This window comes from Martes martes, assembly GCF_963455335.1.
Source record: "Martes martes genome assembly, chromosome: 3".
Classification (NCBI taxonomy): domain Eukaryota; kingdom Metazoa; phylum Chordata; class Mammalia; order Carnivora; family Mustelidae; genus Martes; species Martes martes.
This window is the reverse complement of record NC_137890.1, coordinates 167,960,144-167,981,599: the sequence shown is the minus strand read 5'-3', so window position 1 is coordinate 167,981,599 and position 21,456 is coordinate 167,960,144. Positions and strand designations below refer to the sequence as shown.

At 54.7% G+C, this 21,456-nt stretch overlaps 2 protein-coding genes across 4 annotated transcripts in view; one reads left to right on the top strand and one right to left on the bottom strand.

Moving 5' to 3' along the window:
* Positions 1-6,720, top strand: part of PLCD4 (phospholipase C delta 4) — a gene marked incomplete at its 5' end in the record, with an annotated part of 17,568 nt that extends 10,848 nt beyond the window's left edge. Inside the window, 7 exons of the mRNA XM_080799440.1 lie at positions 1,911-2,105; positions 3,472-3,628; positions 3,929-4,045; positions 4,265-4,437; positions 4,994-5,129; positions 5,529-5,678; positions 5,764-6,720. Of these exons, the coding sequence (XP_080655566.1) occupies positions 1,911-2,105; positions 3,472-3,628; positions 3,929-4,045; positions 4,265-4,437; positions 4,994-5,129; positions 5,529-5,678; positions 5,764-5,870 (1,035 nt within the window). The 3' untranslated portion in view covers positions 5,871-6,720. The remainder of the gene's footprint in view (positions 1-1,910; positions 2,106-3,471; positions 3,629-3,928; positions 4,046-4,264; positions 4,438-4,993; positions 5,130-5,528; positions 5,679-5,763) is intronic.
* Positions 6,718-21,456, bottom strand: ZNF142 (zinc finger protein 142; the record flags this gene model as incomplete). 3 transcript variants are annotated; one of them, XM_080799869.1, is made up of 8 exons in its annotated part: positions 6,718-8,031; positions 8,958-9,063; positions 9,628-12,526; positions 13,297-13,474; positions 15,260-16,084; positions 16,997-17,185; positions 17,822-18,421; positions 21,177-21,456. In XM_080799869.1, the coding sequence occupies 8 exons, from the start codon at positions 21,454-21,456 to the stop codon at positions 7,562-7,564; spliced, it is 5,547 nt and encodes a 1,848-aa protein (XP_080655995.1). In that variant the 3' UTR covers positions 6,718-7,561. The 3 variants fall into 3 exon arrangements, with proteins under 3 accessions (XP_080655995.1, XP_080655996.1, XP_080655997.1); XM_080799870.1 differs by having other exon boundaries at positions 16,997-17,161; XM_080799871.1 differs by lacking the exon at positions 17,822-18,421 and having other exon boundaries at positions 16,997-17,161.

Here is a 21,456-nt window from a genome sequence, read left to right as displayed (position 1 = left end):
TATTGGTAATTTTTCACTTGTACATATAGCTTTGTCCATTTACTGCCACCCTTCTTCTTCTTTTAAGATTTCTTTATTTGAGGGGCACCTGAGTGGCTCAGTTGTTAAGTGACTACCTTCGGCTCAGGTCATGATCCCAGGGTCCTGGGATTGAGTCCTGGATCAGGCTCCCTGCTCAGTGGGAAGCCAGCTTCTCCCTCTCCCACTCCCCCTGCTTGTGTTCCCTCTCTCGCTGTGTCTCTCTCTGTCAAATAAATAAACTCTTTAAAAAAGATATTTATTTGAGAGAAAGAGAAAGCACAAGCATGCGGGGGGGCAGGTGGGTAGGGGCAGAGGGAGAGAATCTCAGACACCCTGCTGAGCATGGAGCCTGACACAGGGCTCAATCCCACAACCCTGAGATCATGACCTGAACCAAAATCAAGAGTCAGATGTTTAACCAACTGAGCCACCCAGGCGCCCCGTTCACTCTTTCTCTGAGATGGATTCCTAGAAGTACATTGCTGGGTTGAAGAGTACTTGTGTTGATATTTTGGTTATTACTGCCAAGCTGCCCTCTGGAAAAAAAAAACCAAATTGCACTCTGACCAACAGTGTAAGAGATGGACCACAAACGATTAAGTAAGATGATTCACGGTGACAAATGCGGGGAAAAAGAAAGTCAAGTTTTTAAAAAAGAAAAGTCTAGGACACCTGGGTGGCTCAGTGGGTTAAGCCTCTGCCTTCGGCTCAGGTCATGATCTCAGGGTCCTGGGATCGAGGCCCGCATCGGGCTCTCTGCTCAGTGGGAGCCTGCTTCCCCCTCTCTTTCTACCCGCTTCTCTGTGTACTTGTGATCTCTCTCTCTCTCTGTCAAATAAATAAATAAAATCTAAAAAAAAAAAAAAGAAGAAGAAAGAAAAGTCTAAGGGTGCCTGGGTGGCTCAGTGGGTTAAGCCTCTGCCTTCGCCTCAGGTCCTGATCTCGGGGTCCTAGGGATCCCCGCATCGGGTTCTCTGCTCAGCAGGGAGCCTGCTTCCCCCTCTCTCTGCCTTCTTGTGATCTCTGTCAAATAGACAAATAAAATATTTTTAAAAATAAGATAAAAAAAATAAGAGTCTGTATTTTCTTCTTTTGAATTAGTACATATGATTTACCCACTTTTATTGGGGTTTACACTCTTTACCAGTATATAACAAGTTTTTAAATGTTAAAGACAATGCTTTGGGAAATTTCTGTTTTTGCGGCCTTTGCTTTTGGATCATAGCATCTTCTGCCGTATGGAGGATTTTAAGCTTTATGTCGTCAAATAGGCCAGTCCTTTGTATGTCTTCTGAGTTATGGATGATAACAGGAGATGTCCTATTTCTTTTCTTTTCTCTTCTTCCTTTTTTTTTTTTTTTTGAGAGAGAGAGAGTGGGGGTTGGGGTGGCGGAGGAAGAGGGAGAGAATCTCAAGCAGACTCCTCGCCAAGCACGGACCCCGACATGGCATGATCTCAGGACCCTGAGATCAGGACCTGAGCCAAAACCAAGAGTCAAACACTTAACCAACTGAGCCACCCAGGTGCCCCTCATCTCCTGTTTCTAAAGGCTTTCCTACTTTAAGATTATTTAGAAAGATTCTTCATTTTCTTCCAATACTCTTATGTCCTTTATATTTACATGTAAATTTTGAATATGGGCAGAATCTCTATGTGTCATATGTGAGGTATTTTTTATTTTGTGTTTTCCAATTGGATAGAGATGTGACGAGTTGGCTTAATGACAGGAACCCCTACTGTATGTATCAGGCAGCCACCCCGTGGGGACTCTAGCCCACTCACGTCTTCTGCCTTTGAGGTGGTCCTGTGAGAGCACTGGGAGCCGCAGGGCCCCCCAGGAGAGTCCCAGAGCGGACAGGGAAACAAGCCCCTTCATTTCTATCTCCAGGAGCTTCGGAGGAAGATCCTGGTGAAGGGGAAGAAGTTAAGGACACTTGAGGAGGATCTTGAGGAAGAGGAAGAGGAGGAAGAGCTAGAGTGTGAGCTGGAGAGGGAGCAGGAAGCCGACACAGAGCTGGAGGCCCAGCTGGAGTCTGAGTCCCAGGAGTTGAGCCCGCGCAGTAAGGACAAAAAGAAGGAGAAGGTGCGCCAGGAGGGTGGTCTTTCTGCTCTGGCGTTTGGTCAGTCTGTATTGTAAATGGAGTTCATGTGTGCAGAGACCAGTGAGCCAGGCAGGGTGGACGGCCAAGGAGCAAAACGCCCCTTGCCCCCAGTGAAAGAAGTGTAAGGAGGCACGCGTGGCATCACCATTTACTATCATATGGAGAGAGATGGCAGTGGCTTTCTGATTTCTTTGGGCCACGGAATGGTTTGTGACTGAAATCTTACATGGGAGCTCTGTGTACAAAAGGGATCGAAGCGGAGCCATCCCAGGGGAAGAACCCATTTGGTCTCTCCTGAGTCCCCCGTTGACTCTTGAGACATCTTTGTACTTCTTCGCGGTCTCTTTAAAGGCCAGTTTGAAAACCACTGGTGTGCGCATGCATGCGCACAAGTGTGTGTGTGTGTGTGTGTGTGTGTGTGTGTGTATGTGTGTGAGAGAGAGAGAGAGAGAGAGAGAGAGAGATTGTGTACCCGCACTATTGTACTGGGGGTGTAGGACTTACTCAAGTGACTGCTGTGACCGCATCTGAAATGGGCTTAGAGAAGGCTTCTTGGAAAAGGTGAGTCTGAGAAGGGGCCAGAAGTAGCCAAAAAAGAGGAGCAGAAAGAGTTGGGGAAGGTGAAGGTTCTGAGAAGCCTGTGCCCAAGTGGCCCAGCTCCCTGTGGGGAAGCGGTGCCATTGGTGGGACAGGCAAGATCCTGGTTAGAAGTCTGCCTTTCTCGTTCTCATGCTCTTCCTTGACTTAGCTAACTTCTAGCTTATCCTGTCCTCTCCGGGGCTGTGGTGTCTAGCCTGCTACCATGTCCAGGGAAGGAAATGGGAATTTAGGAGAAAAATGTAGAGTCACATCCTTCCGGTGTGACTTCCCTGGCCATTTGCATACCTCGACATAACTGTCTGGGTTCATGAGCATTTTGACCAAAACACACTATTAATGTTTTTTTAAAAGGCGAGAGGTAAGGAGGACACCTCTCTACTTCAAAATAATCATCAAAAACCTGTTACCCAGAAAGTAACAGTAGAGCAGACCCTTTAAGCCCAGCGGCTGAAACCGATCCCATCAGGTTTCAAAGGACTGCCTTTATTCCCATTCCCATCCCCAGGTTGTGATGTGTCCGCTGTTTTGTCCGCCTATCTGTTGTGAGGTTATGGTTCAGGCTCCTATTTCCAAGGCTGGGTCCCTTCTCTTTTCCAAGCAGGTGAGGCAGGAGGGAGAACGCAAAGGGGAGGCAGTGGGCAGAGGCTTAGGTTGGATGGGGCAATTCAGATCCTGGCCACCAGCTCTTTTCCTCTCGGCTCGCTGAAGGTTCAATTCCATCTTCCTCTCTGTTTTCTCCTCTTCCAGAAATCCAAACCCATCTTGTGTCCATCCCTCTCTGCCCTGGTTGTCTACTTGAAGTCTGTCTCATTCCACAGCTTCACTCATTCGAGGGAGCACTACCGCTTCTATGAGACCTCCTCTTTCTCTGAAGCCAAGGCCAGAAGCCTCATCAAGGAGGCCGGTCAGGACCAAAAGGGAGAGCCAGGGAGGGAATTGGGATGGGTAGGGTCAGGCTGCTGGGCAGGAGGACGAGTCCCAAGAAACAGGACCAAGGGCCTAAGGAGGGATGAGGGAGCCAAGCGACTCCTCAGAGCACGCACTGGGACAGGAGCTCTGAGCAGCGGGCTCAAGGCTCTAGGGGGAGGAGAGCTGGCCTCAGGAGATGCTGGGGATGAAAGCGAAGTAGGTAGGCAGTGTACCCGAGGCCAGGGAAGTGGAGAGATCCCCCCATCACCGTCTACCTACTATACCCTCTATGCAGGCAACGAGTTTGTGCAACACAACGCCTGGCAGCTAAGCCGTGTGTACCCCAGCGGCCTGAGGACAGATTCGTCCAACTACAACCCCCAGGAACTCTGGAACGCTGGCTGCCAGATGGGTGAGGGGGCAGCAGCAACAGCAGGGAGGTTACATGCCCCAGGGGCCGGCCAGGAGGGTCGGGGAATGCTTGAAGGGTGCTAGGCTGAGAGAGATGCCATCTGTGGAGGGTGTTCCCAGCAGGCCCTCGTATACCCAATCCATCTCCTTCATTCCCTGAAAGAGGGGCTAGAGGGCTCCTGAGACGTATGCTTCCCTCCCTTTCTCCCGGGACCCACAGTGGCCATGAATGTGCAGACTGCGGGGCTGGAGATGGACATCTGTGACGGGTTCTTCCGCCAGAACGGTGGCTGTGGCTACGTGCTGAAGCCCGACTTCCTGCGAGATGCCCAGAGCTCCTTCCACCCTGAGCGGCCCATCAGCCCTTTCAAGGCCCAGACCCTCCTAATCCAGGTACTGTGGTGAGCAAAACTGTGGGAAAGAACCTGGGGTGGCCAGGATGGAAGCAGGGGGTCGAGGCAGCGGGGCCTGGTAGGGACACAGCGGGTGAAGAATGCCTCAGGAGAGGCAGGCGAGCCCGTGCATGGTGGGGATTTGGGAACCAGCTGCCTAGGTTCGAACCTGCTCACTACTCGTGTAACTCTGGGCAAGTTCCTGAACCCCAGGCTCCTCCCCTGCAAAATGGGAGGAATGCTAGTTCCCCTCACAGAGTTGCTGTGATAGGTAACCTAAAAGTACCCACGACAATGCCTGGGGCCAAATCAGGGCCCGAAAGGGTTTGCTGAACCTACCTACTTTCAAACCTTGTTCAATTTCTACTCTGGTGGATTTTAAATCACACACAGGTTACTAGAGGAGCATGTATTACTCAAAGCCAGAGGCTAGAGTGCTCCTCCCCCGGCCCTCCCCACCATCCCTGGGGGTGCTCCCCCCGCCCCCGCGTGTAAGAGCGAGCTGAGTGGGGCTGAGCTGAACAGGCACCAGTGAGTTTCTAGAGTCCTGCTTGCAGGTCATCAGTGGGCAGCAACTCCCCAAGGAGGACACGAGTAAAGAGAGGTCCATCGTGGATCCACTGGTGAGAGTGGAGATCTTTGGCATCCGCCCAGACAAAAGCCGGCAAGAGACCAGCTATGTGGAGAACAACGGTGAGGCTGGGCGGCGGTGCTGGGCTGTGCTGGGCAGGGGTGAGGGGAGTGGTGGTGGGAGTTAGGTGGGAGGAACGTGGCTGTTTCCCTACCGCACTGTCCTCCCTGAAACAGTCCCTGTTCCCACCCCCTCCCACCTCCACGGGAGGCAGCGTGTAACAGGACAAAGAATAAGGGCTTGGACCTCTTTGATCTGAATCCTGGTCCCTTACTTGAGAGCTCTGGTGACCTGGGCAAATTGCTTATCCGCTCTGGGCCACAATCCCCTCACCTGTAAAATGCTGATCATGGGGAAAACTGAGAGAGCACAAAGGAAGGGGAAGCGACCCAGGACGCGCCTAAAGCAAAGAACCAGCAAGGTCGCTTCCTTCACTCCCTCTCTCCTCCGCCCCACCCCAGGGTTTAATCCATACTGGGGGCAGACGCTGAGCTTCCAGGTCCTGGTGCCCCAACTGGCTCTGCTGCGTTTTGTGGTCGAGGACTACAACCGGAAATCCCGAAATGACTTTATCGGGCAGTACACGGTGCCTTGGAGCTGCATGCAGCAAGGTGGGCCGGTCCTCCCATCCTCCCACCCCTGCCACCGCCACCCTGGCCCCAGCTGCCCTTTAACGCCCTCCTCCCCCCTCTGCAGGCTACCGCCACGTACACCTGCTCTCCAAGGATGGCATCAGCCTCCACCCGGCTTCCATCTTCGTGCATATCAGCATCCGGGAAGGGCTGGAGGGGGATGAATCCTAAGGTGGGCCCTTCTTGGGAAGGGTGGGTGCACTGGCTTGAGATGGTAAGAAAAACCTGGAAGGACGCTCCCAAAAGCAAAGAGAGATGGTGAAAACCATAGTTTTGGACTGTGCATTCCTAAGCACAAAAATTACCTCACTCTTCCTAATAAGCACACCTAGGGCCTGATTTTTCACTCTCTTCCCTTTCTTCACTTCTCCACGTCTGTGGTATCCTTTCTGTCCCCTTCCTTCACATACTCTCTACTGGACTTCTTTCTTTCCTCTTGCCATAGGCTCAATCCCCGCCCAGACTAGGACTAATCTCTCTCGTCGGCCCTGGCCCGAGAGGGGCCTGGACCAGAGGGACACAAAGAGGCATTACCCCCTCCACCCGAACCGCCTCAAAGCGCAGAGCCAAGGGAAAGATAAATCGAACCTCAAGGCTCCCCAGGCAAAGGCTGGGGGAGGACGGCAGACCCCCAAGACCATACTACGACTTGTGAGAGAACACTGCACATCCCCGAGTCCCCACTGGACTGCTCTCCCCTCTTCCCACCTGTAATAATAGAGATTTTCTACCCAGTTCGGCGTGAGTATGGTCTGTTGCTGGGCAAGAAGAGGAGGCATGAAGCTTGGGGGACACTTGGGAGACAGGTGGGGCAGGGAAGGGGTGGAAAAATAAGTGTCCAGCGCCCCGCCCCCCCTGCATGTGCTACATAGAAGGGTACAGAAGAAGTACGGCCTCCAAGGACGAAAGGAGGAGACAAAGGGTTACATGATCCACACCCTCCCGAGAGTTTGCCTGGAATAGTCCCGGTTTATGCCTACCGCCCCTCTATAGTTATTAAAAGTACGCTTTGTCATTTCCCAAGTGTGTCACAGTTTCAATGATTGAGCATACGGTCACTATGAGGAACTCACGGAATTCTGGATTACAGAGTCTCACCGCCCCCCTTCCCTCAAGTCCTGCGCCTTTCCCACTGTCTTGTGATTTAACTCCTGTGCAGCTGCTGAGCCAGGCTGAGGACGGAGGCAGCGGACGGAGGCCGAATTAAAGCTACTTCCAGGGGGAGGCTGACTGCGTGGCCTACAAGTAGACCTCGGGGCTCAGAAATAAGGAGCAGGGCAAGGGCCAAGACAGGCTCAAGGGCAGAGAGAAGGCAGACCCGGGAACATTTCAGAATCCCTCGGTGAAGATGGAAGGAGACAAAGGAGAGGTAGAGGTGTGAGAGGGAACGGGCCAGAGCGAGAGGACAGCCCGGCTGTGCTCAGTCAGGGACATGGACGCGTCGGTAAGCTGGTCACCACTCTGTTTAACATGCTTTGGAGAGCAGGAGGCGCAACAGCACATGCGGTCACATACAACTGTCTGGAGGGTGCTGGAAAAACACAGGACTGGACAGAGCAAGGAGGAAGGGGAAGACAGAATGGGCGAAACCAAGGTCTTAGAGCCAGCGGCTCTGGGGGAGTGATGAAGGAAGCGGGAACTCATGGGTTAGAAACATAGGGTGTCTCAACCGGAAATCAATCTGTGGTCCATGTCACTCCTTTATATGGTCATCAGCGTCCCGGTACTACAGCCTCAGCCCCCGAAACCTCGAAGCCAGCCCTTCCTTAGGCCCTGGAGCCGCAGGCAAGCTCTGCTTCCGGTCTGCAGGTCTGCACGTGTGGGACCACCCCCTCTGTGACAGTGGGGGAGGGGGCAGGTGCTCAGCCCTCGGGTCCTGTCGGGGGAGCAGCAGGAGCAGGAGGGCTGGGGTCCTCCAGCTGCACGTCATGCAGGTGCACCGTGGGGGTGGTGGGGTCTTTCCCCACTCCTTGGTTCGGGTCGGCCTGGTCCGGGTGGTGCCGGCGCACGTGCTTTACCACCTGGAACTTCTGCTTGGCCTTGTAGCTGCAGAGGCGGCAGAAGAAGGGGTGCCGGTCGGTGTGGGTGAGGGCGTGATGGCGCAGGCCAGCGGCCCAGCGGAAAGCACGGTGGCACACGTTGCACACGTAGGGCTTGGCCTCACTGTGCTTGCGGAGGTGGGTGCGCAGCAGGAAGCGGGTCTTGAAGGCCTTGCCGCACTGCTCGCACATGAAGGCCCGTGCCTCCCGGTGCCGAGTCTCCTGGTGCACACGCAGCGCGTCGGCCCGGTTGGTGCAATACTCGCACTCGGGGCACTGGTATGGCTTCAAGCCTATGGGACGGGGCAGGGCCAACAGACAAAGTCAATACCAGAGCTGGTGGAGCCATGTGGAGCGGGCCCAGGAGTCACTGGGATCCCGGGACAAGACACAAGCAGCACACTGACTCACGACTGCCATCTGTGGAATGTTCCAGCCCCATCTGGCATTTCTCTGCCCTCCTCCCAACACAGCCTCTTGCGCACAGTGAGTGCCCAATGGATGCTGATAACTAACTGGACCCCTGAGTAGCCACCTGACGGCGATGACCACTCACTCAGATACCACGGGGATTCCGGATGGGGAACTCCAACCCCTTATGATCATGGGGTACCCGTGGAACTTGGGGATCCATTTAAAGAGAACTCCGTGTTCAACTCAGAAAGGAAAAGAAAATTCTTAAGGGGAAAGGATTAGAGGCAAGAGAGTGGCGTCCGTAGGTGCAGAGCACCCTGAAACGCATTTGGTTATTGCCCGGACGCGAGGGGATCCTATGCGTAATACAGACACACCGCCGTTTAGCTGCTCGTGGAGCACCTGTAGTTCCCGGACTCCGTACCCAAGAGAAACAAAGCAGCTAAAACAGGCAAACTTTTCATGTTCCCATTACTCCTAGTAGCTCCACTGTGTCTGCAGTAACTAAGCAGACCTCTGTCAGCCACACGTTTATGTTGTGGGGCTCTCAGTGGGGGGTGGGTGGCCTAGGGCCATGGTCAGCAGGGAAGCTTTTACAGAGTACACCCAGGCCCTCAGGCTCACCTCTCTTCTGATTCTCCCAGGTCTTCAGTGGGTTGGGAAGCTATTCTGGCCCATCAGCCTCTCCCCCACCCCTCAATGTGCACCCCGAATCTGAGTAAGGACATCCACCACCTCAGGGAGGCTGGGCATGCCAGGAAGTGGGGGGGAACCCCATGGGCCCATGGAAACCACACAGACTCACCTGTGTGCTTGGTCATGTGGTACTTGAGCTGGTTGACCCACTTGCACTTGTAGCCACAGTCGGGGCACAGATACTTCCGTTCCTCCCTATGGATCCGCATGTGGTACTGTGTGGGGGGGAAGAGCAGACTGTGCCTAGAAAATGTGCACACTTGGTCCTCGGTGGAGTTGCTCCCACCCCAGCTGTGCTCCCTCCACCAAGCGGGCTCCCCGGTCCAGCCACTCTGCCGCCACCCTAACCTGCTGGGCTGCCACCCTAACCCACTGGGCCGACCTCTCGGTCTGCTCCTTCTCAGGTCTGCCACTTACTACCTGTGCCCAGACTCCCAGCCTATTAATCTGTGAAATGAGAAACAGCAGCACTAACTCCACCTCCTGTGTTGCAAGGATTAAAATTACGGTGAGTATGCAATAGCGCTCAATAAAAGCCTTCATCACATGCCATGCTCCCATAAGGGCATCTCCCCTTTGCAACCGTGCTATGAAATATCAGCACCTCCTTCAATGGGGGGCCGCCAGGGGGCTTGACAGAGATCCCAGAACTGATAACCAGGAGTAGGGACCAGAGGACTCAGGAAGCTTCCCCCCTACCCACCCCAGCCCGTCCACCTTCCCCTCCCACCAGGCCCCCTCCCCGCCATTCGCCCGTGGCTTCACCCCACCAGCCTCACCTTGAGGCGGGAGGGGTCGGCACAGGCGTAGGGACAGAGGTGGCAGCGGTAGGGCTTCTCTCCCGTGTGGATGCGGCTGTGCCAAGTGATCTTCTGGCGGTTCTTGGTGCTGTAGGCACAGTCAGTGCACTTGTACAGCCGGGTGCCACCATGCCCTTTCACGTGGTGGTCCAGCACCAGCTGGTGGCGGCACGCGAAGTCACAGAAGGGGCAGCGCAGGGGGGGCTGGCCGGCCCCCGCGCCGCCCTCCGGGGTCTCCGCAGCTGCCGCCGCCGCCTCTTCCTCTTCCTCCTCGTGCTGCTCCAGGTAGTGCCTAACCAGGCCAGCGCGCTCCCGGGCTGCGAAGTCACAGAGGTGGCAGCGGTGGCTGAAGTGCTGCTGCCGCCGGTGCTCGTCCAGGGCTGGCCGGCTGGGGAAGGCCTCCTGGCAGGCCCCACACTCCAGTCGTGGGTGCTGCTTGCGGGTGTGGCCCCGCAGGCTGGCCGGGCTGGCACATAGCAGGCCACAGCGGGAGCAGCGCAGGGGGCCCTCGGCGGTGGTGGCGGGGGAGCCCGGCGTGGCGGGGGGCGGCTCGGGGTGCCGGCGCAGCGCATGCTGCTTGAGCGCCGTCTCCGAGCTGAACTGTGCCTCGCACTGGGGGCAGGCGAAGGCGGGAGTGCCCTGGTGGCAGCTGTTGACGTGGCGCGTGATGTCATGTCGCAGGTAGCCGCTATAGTCGCACAGCGGGCAGAAGTGGGTGGGCGTCTTATCGTGGACCCGCAGCCGGTGCAGGCGCAGTTTCGAGTTGGTACCAAATGTCTGCGGGCAGGAGCTGCAGGGGATGCGGCCAACCCCCGTGTGGCGGGACTGGTGGGCCTCCAGCCGGTACCGCCTGGTGGTGGAGAAGTCACAGAAGGGGCACTGGTGGGGCTTCACTCCCTCGTGCTTGAGCCGCCGGTGCTGCTGTAGGCAGCGGCTCTGCTTGCAGGTGAAGCCGCAGTCCCCGCACTGGAGTGGCGGCCGGGGTCCGCGGGCCGGGGGGGCGGTGGTAGGGTGCCTCCGCTTCTGGTGGAGCCTGAGGGTGGCAGCGGCGGCGGCGGTGAAGGAGCAGAGGCTGCAGTGCAGCTCTCCAGACTCTCCAAGGGGGCAGCCCCGGCTCTGGTGCGTCCTCAGGGCCCGCTCCTGGCGGCAGCTGAAGGGGCAGGTCGGGCAGGAGAAGCGGGCCCCCTTTTGCTTTGGAGCCAGTGCCGTGTCCCCAGTCCTGGGGCTGCCCTCTGCACTCCCACTGCTGGGGGAGACGGCGTCCCCATGGCTCAGAAGAGAGGCCCCTCGCTTTCCTCCCCCGCCACGGCCCCCCCGGCAGCCTTCAGCCACGTGAGAGGTGATGGAGGAGAGCCGGGAGCACAGGAACGGGCATGAGTGGCAGTGAAACTTGCCCTGCTCGAAGTGGAACTTCTCAGGGGTCTCTGTGGGTAAGGTGTCCCCAGACACAGAGCACAGGCCAGGGGGCTCCTCTACTTCTTCTGGCTCCCCGGGAAGTGCGGCAGCAGTCTCTTTGGGGAGCACTGGCTCTCCTTCTAGCGGGGCAGGGGGGGGCTTCACACCTTCTGTGTCCTTGGAGACCTGGGTACCTGGGGGCAGTGGGGAGCCTGGTCCAGGCAAAGCCTTGTTCTTCCTGAGCAGAGCGGGACACTTCTTCAGCAGGTGGGTGCTGAGGCCACGCTGTTGCTTGAAGCTGGCTCCACACTCGGGGCACAGCAGGGGCCCTCGGCGGCCCTGGCACCCGGTCCTGGAGTGCACACTCAGGGCCTTCTCCCGGCGGGTAATGAACGGGCAGTGTGGGCAGCGGAAGGCGCGCCCCTCTCCCTGGATGACTACCATCTGAACCCGCCCCTCCAGGACCAGAGCCTCGGCCTGCTCTTTGTCCTGCCTCCGCAGGGCCTTGAGCAGGGACTCCGACTCGGGGAAATGAGGGAGCGGAGTGTTCTCAGCAGGCAGAACGGCCTTCAAGGCTCCCGCCCAGCTGTCAGGGGGCTCCTCCGAGGAAGGGAGGTTTTGGGGGGCCTCTGGGACTGGCTTTTCCGGAACAGGCTCTTCTTCAGCACCCAAATCAGAAGTCCCGGCAGCTTCAAAGGGAGATAGCTCAGTCAAAGTTCCATCTGGCCCTTCGAGTCTCAGGGGCCCTGCGGGATCCAGGGGCCTGAAGGCCACAGGGGTGGTTTCAGGGATCTCCTCCAGGGGTGGCTCAGCCACGGGCTCCAGCTCTACGCCCAAGGCCTCTAGGTGCAGCGTGCAGCTTCCCTCATCGACCTCCACCAGACTGGGGCTGCCAGCCAGGTCGTCCCCCTGCGGAACCCCACTGCCATCCCGTCTCCCGGCGCTCTCCTCCTCACTGGTCTCTGGCGGGGCCGGGTCCGAGTGGGGCTCCACTGCCAGCACAGGGTCCTGGTCTGGCCCCTCAGGCGGGACGGGCAGCTGGCTGGGGGGCTCGGAGTCCAGTGGGGGCATGGGGCCCGGCCCGGCCCCCTCAGGCTCCTGGCCGGCGTAGCGGAGCTGCCACACCTGGTCGCCGGGCACGTAGCCATGGACCTTGCGCTTGTGGAAGAAGAGGGTGGTGTTGCTGAAGGTACGGTAGTCACAGAGCTGGCAGCGGAACTCACGCAGGCGAGTGTGCTTGCAGTTCTCATGGCTCAGCAGCGCCTGCTTGTGGCGGCTCTGGTAACTGCAGTAGCGGCAGGGGTAGAGTGGGGCCGGCGGGCCTGGGTGGTGCTGGGAGGCCATGTGCTTCTGCAGCTCGTACTTCCGCTTGCAGGCAAAGGCGCACACCTCGCACATCAGGGACTTGCCCTGGTGGCGCAGCTTGTGGCTGCTCAGCTGATCCGCCCGATGGCAGCGATAAGAGCACTGGTTGCACTGGTATCTGGTTGGGGGGGGAGGCAAAGTGGCCAGGCTCAGTATCCCAGAACCCGTGAATGCTTCCTGTGGACAAGGCTCCACACTCAGGGCAGGACTCGTGTCATCTAACCCATTCTTGCCACTACCCCACAGACTGGGCATCTGCTTCCAAGGGAGGAGACTCAAGCACAGAGGTTAATGACCTGCCTCGGGTCACGAAGAAGCGAAGGGCAGACAGCCCACCTTCAGTGCTTGTGTTCCGACCCTTGCTCTGTTGCTCCCACAGGGAAGACAGCACAGATCAGCCACTTGCTGTGGACTCCGAAGGAACTGCATGGCTACGGCCTCACGGGGCTGGTGTCTGTGCCTAGATCCTATTCTCCCCCAGAGGCATGAAAGCTCAGCAGAGACCCCCTTGCCAGCCGAGCCACAGAGCAGCAGGGAACTTTGCCTGGATGGGGAACATGGCTAGGATGGGGGGGGTTGCAAGTGTTGTCTCCCAACTTTCCTAGGCATGGACTCTGTGAGAGTTCAAGGGACACCATCACGTCTGGGCCTGGACTCTGGGTCTGTGCTCCTTTCCCTGAGCCCAGAGAGTTCTCCCCATGCAGAGGGGGCCGCAGGCATAGAGGCTAGCTACCGGTGACGGAGCAGAGACCAGAGGAGCAGAGAGGGGAATGGGGAGGAGTCATTCTGGGGCCAGGAGAGCATGGTGAGTTCAAGAGGAGGCTAGCTTAGCATCAGCTTCCTGGGTGAGGGCAGGAGTGGGGGGGGGGGCGCGGCATGCACTCATACCTGAGGTCCCCCGCGTGTTTCCGCATGTGCACACTGAGGTAATGCTTCCACTTGGTGACGTAGCCACACTCAGTGCACATGTAATCCTTGGTGTTGGAGTGGGTCAGCATGTGCTTGGACAGGTAGCTCACGTCTCGGCACGTGAAGTCACAGAGCTCACACTTGTGAGGTTTCTCACCTTGGGTGTGGGTGGGGGTAGGGATGGGAGGGGAGGAAAAAGGTCAGACGTGGATCTAGGGAGTGCACAGACTGTCCTCCCACCCGCAAGCTTGCCCTGATGCCAAGCACAAGCGAAAGCCTCCCGCGCCGCCCGATATGTGGCTCCAAACGGTCAGCGCTGCTTCTGGCCCTCTCCTCCGCTCCGACATGGAGGAAGCCAGGGGGAAAGTGAAGACCATGCTTTCCATGACCGGTCTGCAAGTCTACCTGGATGCTGTAGAGCTTGTTAGCTCTAATGGCTGATTGCTCCACTTACCCTAATTCCCTCCAGTTTTGCAGAAGAGGAGAAAAAAACTAGGCTGTGTGACATAGTGGTTAAGAATTTGGACTCTGGAGTCCAACCCATTAATAAAGATATTAATAGCTAACATGGACAGAATGTGTATTATAAAAATGCCCCCTCTTGGGGCGCCTGGGTGGCTCAGTTGGTTAAACATCTGCCTCTGGCTCAAGTCACCATCCCAGGGTCCTGAGATTGAGCCCCATGTTGGGCTCTCTGCTCAGCAAGGAGTCTGCTTCTCCCTCTCCCTCTGCCTGCTGCTCCCCCTGCTTCTGCTCTCTTGTCCTATCAAATACATAAAAAAAATCTTTAAAAAAACATGCCCGCTCTTACTGACTCTTCCCAGCAGCCCTATGAAGCAGGTCCTAGGATTGCCCCATTTTACAAAGAAAGAAGCCGAGGCACAGGGAAACCACAGAGCTATGAAGTGGTGGCTGACTACTACTACGTGGTCTTGGACAAGTCACGTAACCCCTCCGAGTCTGTTTTTCCTTGTCTCCAAAGAAAGGGGCAACAAAAATACTGATTGCTCATGGCTGGTGAGAAGATTAAGTAAGACATCCCTAAGTCCTCAGCGGTGCCTGGCAAGGACTCAAGGAAGAGCTGTCTATGGGGTTGGGTAAGAGCTGGTGCTAAGAGGCTGGGGGCACGTTCCTTCAGGACCCTTCCCTGTGATCCCTGCCTGCCCACTCAGCCCGTTTCCCTGTGGTGAAAGGCAAGTGAAATGGTCCTATGGCTCCAGTTCTAACATTAGCAGTATGATTCCACAACAGGGCATTTAAATGTTCAGTTCCTCTCCTTTACCTGCCTTCCTTGCAAGACTGTCTTTATGCATTAAATAAGACAATGTAAAAAGAACTCGGCAAACTATAGAGCACTGTAGAAATGGGAAATTTTATGAGGGGCCTTAGAAAAATGACCTTTGGTGACTAAGGCATGCACAGAAACGAACTGTTCACCGGAAACAATGGCTTTGCCCCAGGCTGCCTAAGAGCTATCCTCCTAAACTAGAATCTTCGATGAGACTTTTTTTAAAAACGTCTTGTCAACCCACTGATGCTTGCCTAGAGATCGCAAGTGGGGCAGTGGCGCAGCAGGAAGCTTAATCTGGTTGTCACTCAAAGCATCAGTATAATGCTGACAACCAATCAAGAGTCTGAGTCGGCTCCCGAGGCTCTCTCAGGTATGGACGGCTTGGGCCACTTGCTCCTCATCTCAAAACCTGAATCACAAAGGAAGGTATCTCTCCATGGCCTGCGGCTCAGACCACCTGGACTCCCATCCTAGCTTAACCATTTCACTAGCCGCGGGACCCTCAACTTAAGGCTCCTTTGTAAACTACAAATGGTAGATTTGGTTCTAGGAACGACGGACGCAGAGCCCCTTGTGGGCTTCGTACGCAGCACACACGCCCAGCTACGGCCGTGTGACAGGTGTGACTGCAGGGGCAGAAGGTGGGCTCACCGGTGTGCAGCAGCATGTGGCGAATGAGCACCCTCTTGTGGGCAGTGGCGAAGGCGCACTCGGGGCACTGGTGGATCTTCTCGTGGGCATGCATCTTGCCCACGTGGTCCTGGTAGGCCACGGGGTTGAAGGTGGCAAAGGGGCAGAAGGTGCAGCGCAGCTCCTCGCTGCCCGCGTGGCCCTGCTTCTTGTGTTTGCGGAATGCATGCTTGTTGGAGCAGGCGAAGTCGCAGTGCGGGCAGTGGAAGGCATAGTGGCTCTTGCGATGTGCCTCCATGGCCTCGGCGCTGGCGAAGAGCAGGGGGCACGAGTGATGGCGGCACTCAACAGCCCGCGCACCGTGGCTCTCCTTCAGGTGCTTGACGAAGGCCTTGCGGTCGGGGGCCGTGTAGCTGCAGCCCTCCTGAAAGCAGCGCAGGGGCAGCGGCCCCGCAGCAGCCGCTGCCGTGTGGCTCTTGAGGTGCTCCTTCAGGGCCTGGCTGAGGCGGAACTCCTCCCGGCACACGGGGCAGGCGTAGGTGTCCGAGTAGAAGTTGGAAATGTCTTCGTGCATGCTGGCCATGTGGCGGTTCAGCGCATTCCTCTCCACGGCGCTGTAGTGGCACAGTGGGCAGCGGTGTGCCTTCTGGCCCAGCTCCCGCAGCAGGTGCGTCTTCAGCTTGCTCTTGCTGGTGAAGAACTTCTGGCAGTTGGGGCACTGCAGGCTGGGGTCGGGGAAGTGCAAGTGCAGGTGCTCCACCAGGTGCGTCCGCTTCTTGAAGCAGCGCTTGCACTCCGAACACATGTGGGTCTTGAAGAGGGACTCGGTGCCGGGAGCCACGTCTCCTGGAGAGGGAAAGGGAAAGAGGGTTGACGGCGAGATTCTCTGAGAAGCCGGGGGCTGGCCAGCTCACAGGAGAACCACCATCTGTCCGGACATGTTAGGAGGCCTTTCATCTTTCTCTGTGGGGAACCTAACAACGGCATCTCCAGCAGGGCAGGCTCACAAAGGGGGCGAGAAGTTCAAGTACTGAAGGAAACCAAGTCACAAGGATTTCTCTGACCTGGTTGTGGGCCCATCTGAAGTGCTTCCCCCAGCTCCCCACTATTCCCGAGCCTTTGTCTAGAGCTGCTCAAGAGAACAATCTGGAAGAAGAATTCTCACTCTTCCTGCCCTTGTTTGTGAGGGTAGGCAGCGGGATCGGCAGGGTTGGTTGGAAGGCCAAGAAACCCACAGAGTATGTAAAAGGGAAGAGAAGAAGGTCAAGTACTCCTGCGTCTAAACACTGGTTCACTGAGTTCGAGATCAGAGAACTGGTCATACACACAACCAGATCTTTTCTAGTCACTTGACAGGAAACGTGCTCTGTGGGGGAAGGATGGGTTGCAAACGTGGTTCTACAGAGTTGAAAGCTGGGAAGCAAGGATTCAGAAATAAAAATCTTCGTGGGCCCAATGCCAGACAAAACAGGCTGCTGACCAGTAACCTCCGGCATCTTTATATAATCAATATCACCGTCTCCTTCCCTGCAAAAGAGCCTCTGCCTGAGGAAGACCAGCCTAGGAGAGTAACCCCTACTCTGTGTTTCTACAGTCTTTTTTATCATTTTCCCACTACACAGATCAAAGTGGAAGGGTAAGAACCAGAGGCCATGAACCAACACCCAGAAAACCAAACCCCAGAGAGCCTCAATGTCAGACTCTCCACAATCTATTCCTCCCTACCACCAAGAGGTTCACCCCTAACCATGTCATTACCTTCTAACTGCTGAGCTCCCTGGCCTTTCTCCAGGCCTTTCTGGGTGTCCTTCAGAGCGCCACTCTCTTCTTCCTCCGCTTCCTCTTCATCCGCTGACTGCTCCCTGGGCAAGGGCGCCTCTGCTCGTTCTGATGGCTCTCCCCCTCTAGGGGGCAGTTTGGGAGCTGGAGACACATAAAACTTGATGTCTATGGGAGCCAACGACAGCAATGACCGCTTCTCCTGCTCCTCTTCCGGGCTGGCAGGACCGCCCCCTCCCCATTTAGTATAAGAGAATCTTGCGCTTGGATTCTAGGTCTATCCATTTATTACCACTCAAGACAGGAGAAGCTAAGCTATCATTAACACTCCAACCTAAAGCAAATCAAACCTCAGATGACACCATCTTCACACCCCTTGAAGGCAAGGGCTTTGAGATCACTGCAGTGGGGGTAGGGGGCTGGGAGGTACAGACTGGGGAGACTGCACTTCCCTGGCCGGGGTTCCCAGGGCTAATGGCTGGCAGCTCAGTGCAGGTGAACACAGCCAGACCTCTAAACTGGTCTACTCAGAAGCTGAACTCAGCAATTCAGGGTCACACCCTGTCCCCTCCAATCCATCACTCTACCCCTCCACAGAGGCAGTTGCTTCAATAAGGCAAAGGTGTAAGGCTATTTCCCAGGAAAGAGGGGTCTTCTCTTTGGGAACATGGCACTGGCCGGTCTCAGCAAGCCTGGGTCTTGCAGCAGAATCCTGGTCTCTCTCAGCCTATTTCCTCCTCCTCCTCTATTCACCCCATGCCCTCTTTTTGAGACCAAAAAAAAAAAAAACACCTGGTCTCATACCTGGCAGCAGCTCCTGGGCCGGAAGACCCTGCCGGGCAGACAGTTCTCCCTGCGGCCCAGGCCCGTGGCTCCGCTGATGCTGCCGGAAGAGTTTGACGTTGGAACCCATAAAGCTGCAATGGTTGCAGTGGAAAGGGTAATGGGCCTGTCGGTGCAGCTCCATGGCCTGCCGGCTCCCGAAGAGTAGGGGGCAGCCCCGGAAAGAGCATGGCACAGGGACCGTGGCATGGGCCTGCCTCAGGTGGAGCTGCAGGGCCTTGCGATCTTCCGAGGAGAACGCACAGCCGGACTCCGGGCAGGGGAAGGTGGTGGGAGGGCCCCGGTGACTCTTGAAGTGGCTCTTCAGTGCCTGGGGCTGGGCAAACTCCTGTCTACACACGGGGCACGGCAGGGGGCTATCTTGCAGGCCCTGCCCCTGCACAGGGCCAGAGAGAGGGAGGTTGCCGGGGGTGAGCTCTACGGAGCATGGGGGGCCAGAGAGGCCCGGCAGAGGCTGTATGAGGGGCTCAGCACACTGGTGCAGGGCCAGCAGAGTGGGCTCTGCGAAGCTCTGCTCACAGCGCTCACAGAAGTACACCTCCACCACCTTTACCAGGACACCTGCAGGCAGAGGACCGAAAGAGAAGCACGGCATCAGATGGAACGAGACTCCTAGGCGTTAGCTACTAGTAGAAAACGTAGGTGACTCTTTTAATATTGGTGGGATGCAGATGGACATTAAGACTTATACGGGGATGGTTAGCCCCATAAGGTCAGGGACAGTCTATTTGCATGTTACCTGGGTTCCCAGTTTGTAGCACAATATGCCAACATAAAACGGGTATTTAATAAACATTTGCTAAATGAATACAACAAGCATTAACCAATTCTGGAAAGCATTAAGGAAAGGCAATACGTTTTGCCCAAATGAAAACTTTCAAAAGAAGAAAATGACACTCTGAGGATAATATCTGCAGCTTTGAATGACAAAGTATTACTTTTAACTTTCTGGAAAGAGATTTTTTTTTTTCCCAAAGGCACAGTAATTCATAAAATGAAGAACATCTGTTTTCAAAAGACCCAAATCATATGAGTAATCACTGGCATTTCTTTAGCAATGGGCAGGACCTTGATAAAGAAAGGCTTAGGAAACACTCACTGGGTCCTCTAGCTGCCCTTCCAGAAGAAGGACCCAGAGTCCTGGGAGGTTAAGGACATTGTGCTTGCTCATGGCGGAGCCTTGACTCCAGCCCAGGTTTGTGCCATGTCTACTCTGCTGGTTTTCTCCCCGCCCCCCTCTTTTTTAAAGACTTTATTTATTTATTTGACACAGAGAGAGAGAGATATCAAAAGTAGGCAGAGAGGCAGGCAGAGAGAGATAGGGAAGCAGGCTCCCTGCCGAGCAGAGAGCCCGAAGAGGGGCTCGGTCCCAGGACCCTGAGATCATGACCTGAGCCTCAGTCAGAGGCTTAACCCATTGAACCACCCAGGCGCCCTGGTTTTCTTTTTTTTTTTTTTATTTTTTTTAAATTTAAAAAATTTAAATTTAAAAAATTTAAATTTAAATTTTTAAAATTTTTTTTAAATTTGGTGCAACAATTCAAATGACACAGATGTACCTCCAGAAAGAATAACCAACCCCACCCTTACACACACAGTTTGGTCTATAATGTTTTAGGCCTTCAGGAGTCATTTCTCTGCAATTTGCTCCCCCCCAAACCCGCCACTTGCTATAGATCAGATACTTTTTTCTATGATTACCTTTAGATCTAATACATTTTTTTGTCCAGTTCATAGTACCTCGGAGCACAAACACGTCAAAATGAGGGCTTGCCTTTACTAATGGACATTTGGGTCATTTGGAACCCTTGTAAGTAAAGCTGCTCCAGACATCCTCATCCCTGTATTCTTGTGCATGTGTGTGAGTCTTTCTAGAGGACGGAGCCCTGGAAATGGAATTTCTGGGTCAGAGTATGCATATTGTCAAATTTGTTATGTAGATAAATTGACCTTCAAAAGGTTATACTAAATTTATACTCTCTGTAAGCTGTAAGACAGTATCTATTTTCCCACCAACACTAGATATTATAAAAGATGTTTAATTTTTGCCAAAACTGAGAACCAACAATGGCATATCATAGTAATTATTATTTTTTTAAGGTTTTGTTGTTTTTTCTTTAGTAATCTCTACATCCATCATGGGGCTTGAACTCACAACCCTAACATCAAGAGTCACAGGCTCTTCCAACTGAGCCAGCCAAGCACCCTCATAATTATTTTTAAGTGAAATTTATTTGTGTGTTAATGAGATTAAGCATTCTGATGGTTATTGACTACTTTTATTCTTCTTTAGTAAACTGCATGTAGGTTTTTTCTTCCCTCTCAAAAAAACCAAAACACCCTTTTTCTTATTATGGAGCTCTTTGAATTTTAAAGAGATTAACCCGGGGTTAACTCAGGTTAACCCGGGTTAGCTCAGGTCATGATCTTGAGATGACACCCCGTATCAGGGGTCTTGGATGTCTTGGGATAGAGCCCCACATCAGGCTCCCGCTTCTCTCTCTGCCCCACCCTCCTGCTCTGCTCTTGCTCTCTCTGATAAATAAATAATATTCACAAAAAAATAGAGTTTAACTCTCCCTTATATATTGCAAATGTTTTTCCCATGTTTGTTCTTTCTTTATTATTTGCTTCCCCACACAGAAGCTTAGAAACACTCTATGATCAAATTAGCTAATCTTTTCCAGGATTTGTTGTCACCATACCACACTGCCAAGGGAAGTTGTGACAACTGTAGCCGGAGGATGGCAGTTAACAAATGGGGAAGTTACCTAAAAATAAGAAGTTGTAGCTATGGGAAGAATAAAGGGGAGAATCATTTTTCTAGCATAAACATAAATGCTCAACTCCCATTCCTGACAACACGCCTTGGATGAGTTACATATGTTACACACAAGAAACTAGGGCAAGGAAATACCAGATTACTTCTGGGAAGCCCTGCCAAGCCCAGGGTGGTGGAGACACTGGGCCTTTTGCCTAATCCCTGGCTGCAGTTCCTGAGTGGGAGGGTCGATATGCTATAGGAGTAAGGACTGGGTGGAGGTGTCAGAAAGGTCTTCCCTTCTGGATCCCTGCCTAGCAGACATGAAGTCCTTGCAGGAACAGACTCTGCCAAGAGCTTGGTACCAGCTTGTGAACCACCTTGCCAGGCTTCAATCAACATTCACCAACTGCAAATCAAATGACAACATCTCTAAGAATAAAAATAAGATGCTACCTTGTGTTCTCATCATATTTACATAGAAGGGTCAAAAATAGCACAGACAAAACCTCAGGGCTGATTGTCCCAGTGGCCTGCTAGCAACAGAGTGGGTACCTGGGGTCTCTCCAGGAGCACCTGGGGACAGGTTTCCAGCCACTGCTTCCACAATGATCTCCATGTTCCCTGTGTCCTCTTCAGTTGCTGTGGTCTCTACCAGCAGGCAGCCTGGGTCAGCAGGCAAAGGTGTGGGGTTCCCAGCAGGACAGGGACTCTGGACGGGCTCCAGGATTCCACGGTTAGAGAGAGATGGGGGGATCAGCAATAGCTCCGGGCATAGTCCATCCATCTCCCCAGTGTTGTTGGTTGGCTGTGAGTCCAACACGGGGTCTGTCAT